General features: G+C 36.0%; 1 protein-coding gene and 1 long non-coding RNA gene across 2 annotated transcripts in view; one reads left to right on the top strand and one right to left on the bottom strand.

The window, feature by feature from the left end:
- LOC141579384 (uncharacterized) overlaps positions 1-13,155 on the top strand; it is an 89,207-nt gene that overhangs the window by 27,945 nt on the left and 48,107 nt on the right. The window lies entirely within an intron of this gene.
- The window catches only part of FAM186A (family with sequence similarity 186 member A), a 61,611-nt gene that overhangs the window by 2,907 nt on the left and 45,549 nt on the right, over positions 1-13,155 (bottom strand). Inside the window, exons 6-8 of the mRNA XM_074375900.1 lie at positions 9,614-9,806; positions 7,458-7,609; positions 6,607-6,789 (exon numbers count right to left, since the gene is read on the bottom strand). Coding sequence (XP_074232001.1) covers positions 6,607-6,789; positions 7,458-7,609; positions 9,614-9,806 — 528 coding nt within the window. The remainder of the gene's footprint in view (positions 1-6,606; positions 6,790-7,457; positions 7,610-9,613; positions 9,807-13,155) is intronic.

Raw genomic sequence — 13,155 nt, 5'->3', positions numbered from 1 at the left:
CCTAGGCTTTAGCTTGTACCACTCCTGGTGAATGGGAGGATCCAACTTTGAATATCTCTATGTGTGTTTCTCTCGTCAGAGGGCTTTGCCCTTTGGCAAACCTCTCTACACCCTAGGCTTTGTTCTTTTCTAAGAATGTATTTGTCTAACCCTCTGAGCGAAAAGAAAGCCTATGGGAAAAGGTGGGCAGAAACCCTTAGTTGCTTATTGGTTGAGCCAGCATTTACCATTTTTCACCCTACGTCCCAATAATATTCCCCTATGAGCCTGCTTTCTGGTATTGCAGCAGGGCTAATGGGAAAGGCAGTGATCTATTCTGGGCAATGTGGTAGATAGAAAAGACCTCAACTCAGAATTTCTTCCCAAATCTACTCTCCACATTGGGATCGTGGCTCTTCTCTGTCCAGGGCTACTGTTTTCCTTCTTTATCAAATCATAACCACCTCCTGACCCTCCAAGGGTTTCTGCTAGTTTTATTTTCTTTTTTTATATACCCAATCATTTCTTATTTCTGAGGCATCTTTGGATTTGGGTTGCGGGGATGGACTGTGCCACTTTGCCGTCATATCAGGGGCCATATTATGTCCCTATTGTGACAGCCTACTTCAGTGTTTGTTGAAGCTTTGTGTTTTGAGTAAGTTAGAAAAGAAGATATTCTTTCTTGAGTGATCATGGTAGTAGTCTGGAAATGAAGATGTTTAACCTGAAGAACTACAGGCAGAATATAAAAACATAGTATAGGCCAAACAATGGATATACATGAAAGAGTGCAAAATAAACATTTTGCTGAAACGTTGAAATTTACTTTCTACTTGCTTTTTTAATTCTACAGTCACCTGGGAATCTTCTTAAACCTGGAAACAAGACAAGAAAATTAATCTTACTAAAATTGCTCTTAACCACATTAGTGGGAATATAGATGATTCATAGGAAAAATGAGTGCCTCCAGAAATCACAAAGTTAAACTGGTATAATTAAAATGTAATCCATATTTATAAAGGTCACCTAAACAAAGCAGAATATCTCCCAAGACCAAAATCGGAAAGAGCAGGGTCACAGAGGAGTCTCTGGAGAAGCAGCATGCTGTGTTGCCAGCATAGCTGTCCAGGTTGCTTGTCAGGTACTTTCTTACAGCGCAGATGAAGCCACAAGATAATGTTGTGTCACAACCATTGATACTGATATAAGTAGCCTCTTCTGCCCTGATTCTATATTTACTAGCCAACTTTCTAATTTCTGATTTGTGTCCTACATAGTTTGCCCCCCTTTAAGGAAAATGCTCTAACAAGCCAAGGCAAACATCTGAACAATTTACTTAATTTCAAGTGTTCAAACCCCCTGCTAGGACAATGCCTTAGAAAAAACAAAGAATTATGACATATCACACTATATGCCAGCTTTCTCTACTCATATTTTAAACAAAGGTTTGAATAGTGAAAGACAGAAAGGCATGTATACTTGTGTGCTTATGTATGACACACAGAGAGTGACAGAGACGTAGGGTGAATGACAGAGAATCAGCAGAGCCAATCATTCTGAGTGACTCTAACCTTTCTCTACTGTTTTATAAGTAAGAATTTTCACATCAGGTGGTCTTTAACTCAGTGAGAGAGAAATATTTAAGCCATTTAGCTTAAGGTAAATTTCAGGTGTCTTTAGTATAGCATATAGAACTTATTTGAAATCCTGGTTCTGCCCCAGCTTTCTGTTCTCTAAAATGCTTGCTCTATTTACCTCATCAGGATGGCTGTGAGGTCTAAATTTTCACTGTTTGTGAAAAGCACCACACAATTGTGAAGTGCTACTCTTATTACTTTTACTTAACAGGTAGTAGTGCTTCCCGCAATAAAAATTGCACCACATAGCCTACAACTTCCAAAGCTTCCTCTGCCCTAACAGAGTCCAGTTCTTTAAAACTTCCCTTTTGATAGTTGTTGTCTTTTGTAATTCCTCTATATTTCCTCACCCCTGCTTTGATTATTACCTCTTTGGAGACAGAAATATAGATTTATTCATTCATTCAACATTGCACTTTTTTGAATATCTCTAATAGCAAATTGTCAGACCTCTGAGGATACAAAGAAACAGGCATAAACAGATCATTATAATACATGTGGTAAATACAATGATAGAGTAATAAGCTTAGGATAGTAAGAGTAATAAGCTTAAGATAGGGAGTTTGGAGAAATGGCACATAAGGGCAATAGGAAAGATTAGGAAAAGCTTTTCTGAGGGGAAAAAGTACAAACTGAATAAGTCAGTAATATTTTGGGCTGCAAGCAACAGAATCTGTGACCAAGGATGGTTGAAACTGTGAAGTCTTCTATTGCTCATCAAACAAAAAGCCAGGTGTACTCAGGGTTGTTCTAGCAACCTGTCATCAAGGATAGGGTATTACTTATTTTCCTCCTCTGTGATTCTTGGTGTATTGTCTTTTTGTCCTGTGGGTATCACTCGGGGTTGCCAAAGACGACAATAGCACCAAGCATCACATAACACATCAAGGCAAGAAGAGAAACTTTAGTTCTAGTCACTCCTGTTGGAAATGGGAAGAAAGAGAACTGGGGATCAGGGAGGTTTTTGTTTGATTATTTAATGAAACAAAATCAAATATCTTATTTTTTTTTAATTTAGGAGATAAAGCAAAAGAAGAAATATATTATTGGCCTTGGATCTTTGCACTTATTGTTCCTTCTGCCTGACATCCATGGCCTCTTGAACCCTTCCCTGTATTGTATTACAGGGCCTAGTTATAATACCTGGCATATAGTAAGTAGTCAGTAAATATTTTTGAAAGGAAAGCAGGTAGAGCAAAAATAGTGGCAGTTGAATGCAATGGACAGCTCATCTCCCTAAAAGATATTGTCTAAAATCAGGGGAACCATATAATAAGGCAATTACAATACAAAATAAAATTATAAGGGCTAGGATAGTGTTAATTACAAGATGCTATGGGAGAACATAGGTGTCAGAGAAGACAGCTCAGCAAGAGTGGTTATTTAAAATGAGACCCAAAGGATGGTAGAAATAACCAAAACCAGGGGGAAAGTCTCTTGGTTTCCACTTTAACTGCCACAGAGTAAAATAAATACAGTCCTCTTTTGGGGGAGAAAGACCTTGAAGAGACTTTAGGGAGGAAAAACAAGAGGAGGATAGTAAATAGTAGCAGATCATATAGTGCCTATTATTACTAATTTAAGATGTCTTTGAAATATTTTTATTGAAAAATAGCAAAAATCCTTCTTCTATTTCCTATAATGTCTTAAACTTTTTCACTCTTCTCAGCATCTCCTACTCTGAAAGTTCTCAGTCATCTAACTGCAAGTTAGAAACTTCTAATACATATTTTATGTGTAACAACATGTCAAAGCGGAAGTTTTGGCAAACGCAATAGGAGTGTTGCCAGATTAAATACAGGGGTGCCTAGTTAAATTTGAACTTCAGATAAACAGTGAATAATTTGTTAGTATAAAATTACATGGGCCATACTTATACTAAATCACATGCTGTTTATCTGAAATTAAAATTTAACTGGACGTCCTATATTTTTATTTGCTAAATCTGGCAAGTTTAACAATGGATACCAAATTCCAAAGAGAAGTGCTAGACTAGGATTTACAAAGTAATTGACTCAGTCTTCTAACTCACTCTGAGGGTATGAAATGGTCATAGAGGAGAATATTTTAGGAGTGCCTCTACCCTTCATCTACTCCTGGAATTTACCACGAGCCTCCATTTTGGAGGCCCAATAGACAGGGGCCTGATTCCATACCCGAGAGGGAAAGAAAAAAAAAACACAACCCAAAGGCAGGTGACTGGCTAGCTGCTCTAATGGCAGAAGCAAAGAAGAAGGTCTATTGCATTGGAAAGAGCCTTCAGCCTCAGAATTTATCTGGACCGAGGTTTAAGTGTTTCCTACAGATTTAGATGAGGGCCACACATATACATATACCCAAGAGAGATGGCATAGGGCTGTTATGAATTCAGTCCAGGAGGGCTGCCCAAGTATGCAAACACATCTCAGCAGAGAGGAGTCTGAGGTATCACAAATGCAAATAAGCAATTGGAATAGAAATGTGCAGAATGTCTCCAGTGTGACGATCTCCAAGGAACTCACAAAGTACCCCAGTGAAAGAGTAAGCTTTAAAAATGTGTCACATCTAGGAAGCAATGATGTTAGAAAATGCAACAGTAATAATCGATAAGAACTTCCATTTTCCCCTTCCCGCTCCTCCCTTCCCCTGTCTTCCCTTTTCAGAGCTCTAATCTGTAAGAGGTTCAATACTAGCAAGCTAGAACAGTAGGAACAAAAAGCACTAGGCCATAAAAGAGAAAAGAAGCTGTTTATGTCCTCCTCGCTTGATTGTAACTTGCAATAGTCTAAGCTGGAAGAAAGGAGAACTTTAAAACAAAATTAAAGCTTTATTATACATGGTTCTAGATATTTTAATTACTGACCAGACAAACTTATATTGCTGAAAAGTTACCAGCAATGTTCTGGAACCTTCTAGGTTTTCATCTGGAGGCAGGGGGTAAAAATTCACCCCACTGAATAAATGTAAAGGGATATATAATCACTTTGGAAAATAGCTTAACCATTACTTATAAAGTTAAACATAACTTCTCATACAACCCAGCAATCCCACTCCTGGGTAGTTTTCTAAGATAAGTGAAAACTTCACCCTAAAGCCTGTATATGAATTTTTATAGCAGTTTTATTCGTAATTGCCAAAAACTGGAAACAACTCAGATGTCCTTGACCTAGTGAATGGATAAACAAATATGGTACAGCTATACAATGGAATAATACTAGTCAGTAAGTAAAAAGAAGTGAATTACTGATACACACAACAACATGGATGAATCTTGTGTAAATTATGCCAAGTGGAAAAAGCCAGATTCAAAAGATTACATAGATGGGCGGAGATCAAAAGGGAAATGGGAGGGGGGAGGGATAAATTAGGGGTTTGGGATTAGCAGATACACATTACTATATACAAAATAGATAAACAACAAGGACCTACTGTATAGAACAGGGAACTATATTCAATGTCTTGGAATGTAATAACCTATAAAGGAAAGATTCTGAAAAAGGATATACATATATATACACATATATATTACTGAATCACTTTGCTGTATACCTGAAACTAATACAACATTGTAAATACAATATATACTTCAGTACATAAATAAATACATAAATAAATTTTGAAAAGTAACATACTATATACTTTCATTTATATGACATTCTGGAAAAGGAAAACTATAGGGATTGCAAATAAATTAAAGGTTGCCATAACTATGCATTTATCAAAATTCAGAACTGTGCCCTAAAGAGATTCAATATATATATAATACCTAAAAAAATGAGAAAACAAGCAAAAAAAAAAAAAAATCCTTGATTCTGAGTCCTTCTATCTAAACAGTAAACTAGAAGTAAGTGTCTCACTAAGTTTGCAGGATTTAGCATGAGTAAGCAGTGAATAGTTAGGTCAGGAGGAGATCTAATAGTTGAGGATAGCTATGGAACGGAGATAAGGGAAATATTCAAAGAAAAATTTATACATCTTGTCCCAAGCACTATAGTCATTAAATTAGAATGCTGTCCCTCCAAACAACCTAAGTTAATTAGTCACTCCAAGAAATATAAGGGAAAATGGGAGACAAAAAGAGAGTTGCTCTCTGATTATAAACTATAACTTAGGAGTCATGCTGATTCAACTAAATGGCTACATTTGGTTTGGTTGCTTTTTTCCCATGAACACTTGTGTTCATGGTATATGATTTTATATTGCATATGTTATATGATAATATTTAGCTATTATTTTATTTTATTATAGAATTTTAAGTCTTATTTCATACTGTCTACCACCTAAACAAATCTGTGCATTAACACTATTTCTTCTTACCCCAAGTATTGGATTTCACCCTAATAAATCAGACTACTCCCATGAACTCTTTCAGGTTGCAAAAGTTTATTTTCTAAATTCTTAGTTCAGAACATTAAACTAAGTGTTTAAGCATTAAATTAAACTCTATCCTGATAAAGGTAATGCAGACTCCAAAACTCTTCACTTCCACTGGAGTGATTTCAATGGATTAAGTGAAAATCTGGTTTAACAGAATTTGGAAATGTGGAACCACATAACCACCTTACCTGTTCTCTTCAAGTCTCTTCATTGTATCCTGGGATATAAGCATTTAACTTACTTCAAATTGGGCCTAGATATGACAACTGCATTTAAGGTCATGTTACTGAATCATGAAGTGGACAAAAGCATTCCACTACAGACTTTCTGTACTTCCAATAATAAACCCCTAAGGGTGGAATTCAAAGTGGACCTATTTAGTGTTAGGTTAGGTTTCATGGGACCATACTGCTTTTTTGTTTGTTTGTTTATATTATTCCAGTAGTGACATCTGCAGGCCTATGAAGAGAAACACTAAAAGACTAATGCTGAATTTACCTGTACTGTGTTATGACTGGTGTGAATCTGACCTCACATCAAGAACCTTTTGATAACTCCCTGGTGCTGTAAGAGAAAGTCAAGTCAGGGAAACAAAAGGTATATGACCAAAGACCCAATTACCAAATTAACTTACTTCGACTGAAGGCATGCAAGAGATCTTCTGAAGGTAGACTGAACATCTAACTGGAGCAGCATTGGAATATCTGGGAACCCACCCAGCTGGGCCCAGAATGAATACATTGGTGTCTTCTCTGTTATTGGGTAGCTTGAAGTGGATAGATCAGCATTCCAGATGGCTTCTATTTGGTCTTCTTGTCTAGAGAATCGGAGAGCGCTACTTGGAAGCGTCAAATTCTTCTGAGCTCCATGGCCAATCAAAATATATGATTCCTATTCTCCCCACTTCTCTTCACCACCACCCTGTCCTATATAGCCCTCCCTGGCACTGAGGAGCATTAGCTATGCCCACTTTGACTGAGAGATGGTTCAAAACAGCAGAATTTGCTGAAATCGCTTTTTTCCCCCTGAAAGTTGCATTTCCATGATTTCACCTACTAATCCATTTTAAAACTACCTTCTTAGCTTCATGGAGCATCCACTCCATATCCAGGCTATTTTTTTTCCCCAGCAACAATCTTTCCCCCTTCGTTCCCAAAGCTCCTACCTGCTTAAAAAAAAAAAAAGTAATGCTTCTTGCTTTGTGATTATAAACTTATAAAATTATTCATTGTGTATTAAAGTAATATATTTCTTAGTAATGAAGAATTAACTTCAATTTTTTTAAAAGAACTCAAAATTAGATGTTAAATATTTAAGTAGAAATGAGCCTCTTGCTAAATTAGCTAAGAAAATCAATGTTCCCTTAGACTCTCCACTGCACCAATTATAACTGTGGAGTAGGGGAAGCTCTTGAGCAGAAAAAAAAGCATTAGGTCCCACATATTATCCAAAGAAAGTTTAATGTGAGTCTTTCCTACCACATACCTAAATTTCTTGAAAATGTCATACTTTCTGTCCTCTTCTTTTTGTAGCTCTAGGAATGTCCGTTGAACAAATTTGGTAGAGGCATGTATTTGCTTTTTGTCGATGATCAAAGGGATAGGTTGACTGAGATTCAACTTATAAATCTCTTGGAGCTAAAAATAAATAAAACAGAAAAAGGGAAACCATCGATAGAAAGGACCAGAGTCTTTAGGAAGGTCTTCTGAGTTGGCCCCAGCTGAACTATGACACTTCCTTTTCCACGGATTTACAAATCCTCTTTCCCCACACCCATTTTCCCTTCCTCCAACCACTCTTCAACCTCTACCCACCTCCAACACACAATTTCAGAGTTGGCAGCCAAGATATATAAACACCCTGGTCCCACATTAAGTTCTAGTTCTAGTCCTCTCATTTCTTAATTGTGTGACTCTGTGTTAGTTAATTTTATCTGAACCTCTCTCTTCTCATTTCTAAAACAAGATAATAATATAGGGTTGTTATAAGAGTTGTATAAGATAATATATTTGGAAGAACTTCATAAATTGTGAGGCACTATGCAAATGTAATGATAAATAACATTGACTGTCAGATTACAACTTTACGAGGTGGATGCTATTATTATCCTTGTCTTACATATGGGGATCTAAAGCTCAGAAAATGTAAGTGGCTTGCCCAGGGTCTCTCAGCTAGTATGTGGTGAAGCTGATTTGAACCCAGACAGTCTGGTAGCAGAACCAACCTCATGACCAGCACTCTAATTCAGTTTAAGGTATTTATTCATTTCTACACTCTTCTTCCTTTTGCTTTTTCCTCTCCCTTCATTATGCCTTGATACCCACCTCATCATCTAGATTCTCACTTCCCTGACCCTGGATCCTTATAGTCCTCTGAAATGCCCTAGACACTGTGATTCCTGTTAGATAGCTCATGACAATGCCAGTTCATCTTTCTTTACTCCATCTATGTTGGTCATATTTTCCAAACCCAGAACCATCAAAAATAATATTTTTGGATGAGAGAGCTTTAATATTTAAAATGTAACTTCTGGAAAATTCATGCTATGTCTGATTTGGATAAGGCTATAATGAGAATTAACTTTTAAAGTAGCAAGTACACTAATCTTATAAAATAATTAGTGAAAGAAAAGGATATATAAAATATTCCTGGAACTCCAAGAATGTTCAAAAACTCCATGCTGAAGAAAGTAACAGGAGCATGTAATCCCAGAGCAAAGAATTCTAATCTCAGTTCTATAACTTTTGGAAGGTTATTATCACTTTCAAAAGCGTACTGATGGTTATGTCAGAGAAAGCTCTGGGGTATAATGAGTAGATGTCAGAATTTAGCATGATCTTCTGTGCCTGGTGCTATTAAGCAATTAAATTCCTCTCTCCTTTCTTGTAAATGCATGATATTAAAACTTGCTTTCTGATAGTTTTGAGGAGAGAAGTAATCACCAGAAATCATCTGGAAAGCAGTGACTTCAAGAGCTTTCATATCTAGAGGCTGGTAGATGTGGGTTGACTAGGAAGGAGTTGAGCATTTCTGGAAGTCTCTCCTTTTCTAATCTTTTCTCATCTAACGAGTCCAGCCGTCAATTTAGGAGTTTCACTGAAGTCACGGTGTAGGGGTTGAATGGTGAACTGTCTGAAAGATGTGTTCACCCAGAACCTGTGACTTTGAACTTATTTGGAAAAAGAGTCTTTACAGGTGTAATTAAGGTAAGAATCTCAAGCTGATATCATCCATCCTGGATTAACCAGGTGGGTCCTAAATCCAATGATACATGGCTTTATAAGAGGAGAGAAGGCATAAAACACACTGGGAAATCAGAGGCAGAGACCAGGGTTCTGCAGCTACAAGCCAAGGAGTGCCAAGGATTGTCTACAGCCACCAGAATCTAGAATAGAGACTTGGAACAAATTTCTCCCTCAGAGCCTCCAGAATGAACCATCCCTGCCTTGATTTCTCGAACTGGCCTCCAGAACTTAAGAGAATACATTTATGTTGTTTTAAGCCATCAAGTTTGTAATTTGTTAACAGCAGTGCTAGGAAACTAATATACATGGTGTCTCCGGGTAAATGTTATTTTCAAAGCTTACCGCCTTCACTATTCTTACAACACACTTGGGGAGAGGGAATAGAAAACAGATTACCTGGCTAAATAAGTACATCATTTTCCTCAGGCACTGATTCCGTTTCTGCTCTAGAGACTTCTGCTTCTCTGTCCAAATCTGCATCACCTTTTCCTGGTAGTCATCAATTCTGTTCAGCATTATGTAGAGGTTCTGGGTCTCATAACCTTTCCCAGTATTTTGGATGGCTAGTAATCGTTTGATTATGTTGTTTCTTGGAAAAATTAACAAGAATTAGATTGATATAATTACTGACCCTAACTCAGCAAACCTGGCCTCAGTTACTTTCCATTCTCATCTCATCCTTAGTAAGTAGAGATAGGATAGGCGTGAGAGGCTTGCTTAATGAGACCTTAATCTAGTTCCCTATATGACTAAACTTTCAAAACTCTGAATGACTGTCAAATTTTCATTAACGCTTCACGGAGTTTTTTAGTGTTACAATAGTGTTGCTTATTATTTTTAATATATTAATATCTTAGTATTAATATGTATAAGACATATAGAAGGTACTTAATCAATTATGAAAAAGACAATGTTCTTGCCTTCAAAGCACTTACAAGCCAGATTAGGAGACTAATAAATTAACTGTGTCAGAGAGAACGAAATAAATGCTAAATAGCGATTCAGCTGTATGAGCAAAAAGGAAAGCATAATTAATTCTAACAAGAGGAATAAAGAAGAAAACGTGTAGGAAAACATTGAATAGGATCGTGAGGAACAGTCATAAAAACGTACTCTCTTTAATGTACACCACAACGTTTGGTGTTTTGTCATCCCCGTTCTACAGGAGAGGAAAAGGAATCTGAGCAAAGTTAAGTAATTTTCTGAAGTCACATAATTAATAAATAACAGATTTGGGAAGAAACCCAGATCTTTCTTTCTTTCTACAATACCAATATTGCTCAAAGTGTAGGCCCTGATCACCTGGACTGAATCATTTGGTAGGGGGTGGTACTTGTTGAAAATGCAGATTCTAGGGTGTCTTCCCAGACCTTTTGAATAAAAATTTTTGGTGGTAGGCTTCAGGATCTGTATTTTAAACAAAATCTCAGGTAAACTTTGCTGCTGCTAAAGTTTGAGAAGAAGGGGTTGAAGAATTCCAGGTTGAGGAAATACTCCAAACCAAGGCAAGACAATGAAAGTTACATTTTGGGAGTGATGATTAGTCTGAGACTTTTAGACCACAGATATGTAGAAGGATATAGTGGGGGATGAGACTGAAATAGCTGGATTATGGAAGGCTTTAAAAGACATGTTGAGTTTGGATTCTTTTAGGGGATAGGCAATAGGAACCCATTGAAGGAATTTTTCTGAATATATATATTATATATATATATATGGGGTAAGGAAATAACTCTTAGGTCTCTTTTTGTGGGTTATAAATAATAGCTTAGAACGTATTATATATATGGATTATTTAATACTTAAATATATTTGCTTTCTGAATTAATTTAATTTGTTGATTTTAATTAAATTTATTTTCCCAAAGCCTTAGGGTTTTTTCCATATCCCATAGGTGATTTTTATTTTTATTTTTTCCACTCCTATAACTATCTTTACTACATGTGTTTTTAATCACTTCTTTTCACGCATTACAGAATGCCTATCACATCCATTCCTATAAATAACAGTGTTCTCAATGAAGCAAGCGGGTAGCATTCTAATAACTATCTTTTATACATATCTGACACAAGTGATTTTATATATATATATATATATAATTGAGATATAAATGACTGTAAGTTTAAGGTGTGTTGACTTGATACATTTATATATTGCAATATGACTACCACCATAGTGTTAGCTAACCCCTCTATCATGTCTCATGATTATCATCATCATTTCCTTTTGTGATGAGAAAAATTAAGATTTAGTCTCTTAGCAGCTTTGAAGTTTATGATACAGTATTGTTGACTATAATCACTATGCTATGCATTAGATCCTTGTTTTTCACAGCAAATCTTTCCTGCTGTTTTTCTGTCTGTTCACACAGTCTTTTAGATCTTTCCCATAATTTTTCCTTATTGAAGTCATGTGTCACTACTTGGAAAAGTTTACAGTTTCATTTCAAGCTTAGGAATTTTATTGTTTATGCATTTTAAAATAATCAAATAATCTAAACACCCCATCCAATAGTAACCACTGAGGTATCTCATTTAAAATTCCCTATCTAGAAACATTCATTCATCTCTTCCTACCTTTTTCCCCCAATCTCTTGGCAAATTGCACATATATTGATAAAATACTGCCCCATCCTAATGAATATTTTTATACAATTTGATATAGGATTATGATTCAAGGGAAGGTGCTTTTACATTTACTGAGCATCTACTATGCATCAATCACTGTGCTAGGAATTTTATTTCTATTTTTAAATTTACATTAAGTAAATATTTTTAATATTTTAAAATATATTGTTTCACTTAATCTTCACAACCATTCTTTGAAGTAATTATTACTACATCCATTTTACAAATTTGAGTCAGCACATTTGAGTCTCAGAGACGTTCAGAACCGGAAATTCAAGCCAAGGTCTTCCTGACTTCAAAGTGAAACTATGATTAGGATTTGGATATAAAACTATTACATTCCCTACTCCAAGGCAATGCACTATAATATGTAGTTTAGTACAGTATAAATTTTCAAAATGGGCTTTTTAAATTCAGCTGTACCACATACTAGCTGTGCCTGTGTAACTTGGACAAATAGGATGCACTTTCTGAAACTGATTCCCCATCTCCAAGTTAAATGCAGTAACATATCTAAAGTTCCTGTTCTTTGTAGATACTTTATAATCCACTGTATACACACAACTAGCTTTAAATAATTTATTTTCATTTAGTTTTTCATTGTCCATACAATGTTTCCTCAAAGGATTCTAGATTAAGCAACTTGTGTTTCCCCTGTGAAACTTATATTTCCTTTAGTCTATCAGTTTTTACTGTTTCAGATGTGCAGTGATTCTACTTTTTATTACAGACTCCTCCAGACTGCCTGACACTGATGCCCTTCTTTTGTATGAGTTCTGCTGTTAAAATATCACCCTAGCAAAGAATCCCTTCCAGATAACAGGAAATATTTGACTCTTAGGAAATATTCCTCTCTCACCTTTACCTTCCTTCAAAACTTTTGAGAGGGTGCCAGCTCGTCCTAACTTATGCCTCTGCATAAAGCTTTATTTCCCTTAAATCCATCTTCCACATTATTAGCATTTTATTTCCCTTGTTAAGAATTCTTCAAAAATCTTCTGTGATGTACAAAACAAAATGCAAGTTTGTTAGCATGCCATTTAGGATTTTCTCTGATCTGATCTTTCTTTGCCATCTCATCTCTTGCCACATCTCCACATCTTGCTTATTTTTGTGTTCTACCAGCAACAAACTACAGGCATACCTGTCGGTTCAGTTCCAGACCACCACAATAAAGTGAATATAGCAATAAAGTGAGTCACATTTTCCCCCCATGCATATAAAAGTTATGTTTATGCTATACTGCCGTCTGTTAAGTGCACAATAGCATTATGTCAGAAAAACAATGTACATACTTTAATTTAAAAGTAC

The sequence above is a fragment of the Camelus bactrianus genome, chromosome 12, assembly GCF_048773025.1.
Source record: "Camelus bactrianus isolate YW-2024 breed Bactrian camel chromosome 12, ASM4877302v1, whole genome shotgun sequence".
Lineage (NCBI taxonomy): Eukaryota > Metazoa > Chordata > Mammalia > Artiodactyla > Camelidae > Camelus > Camelus bactrianus.
This window is presented reverse-complemented; position numbering and strand designations above follow the sequence as displayed.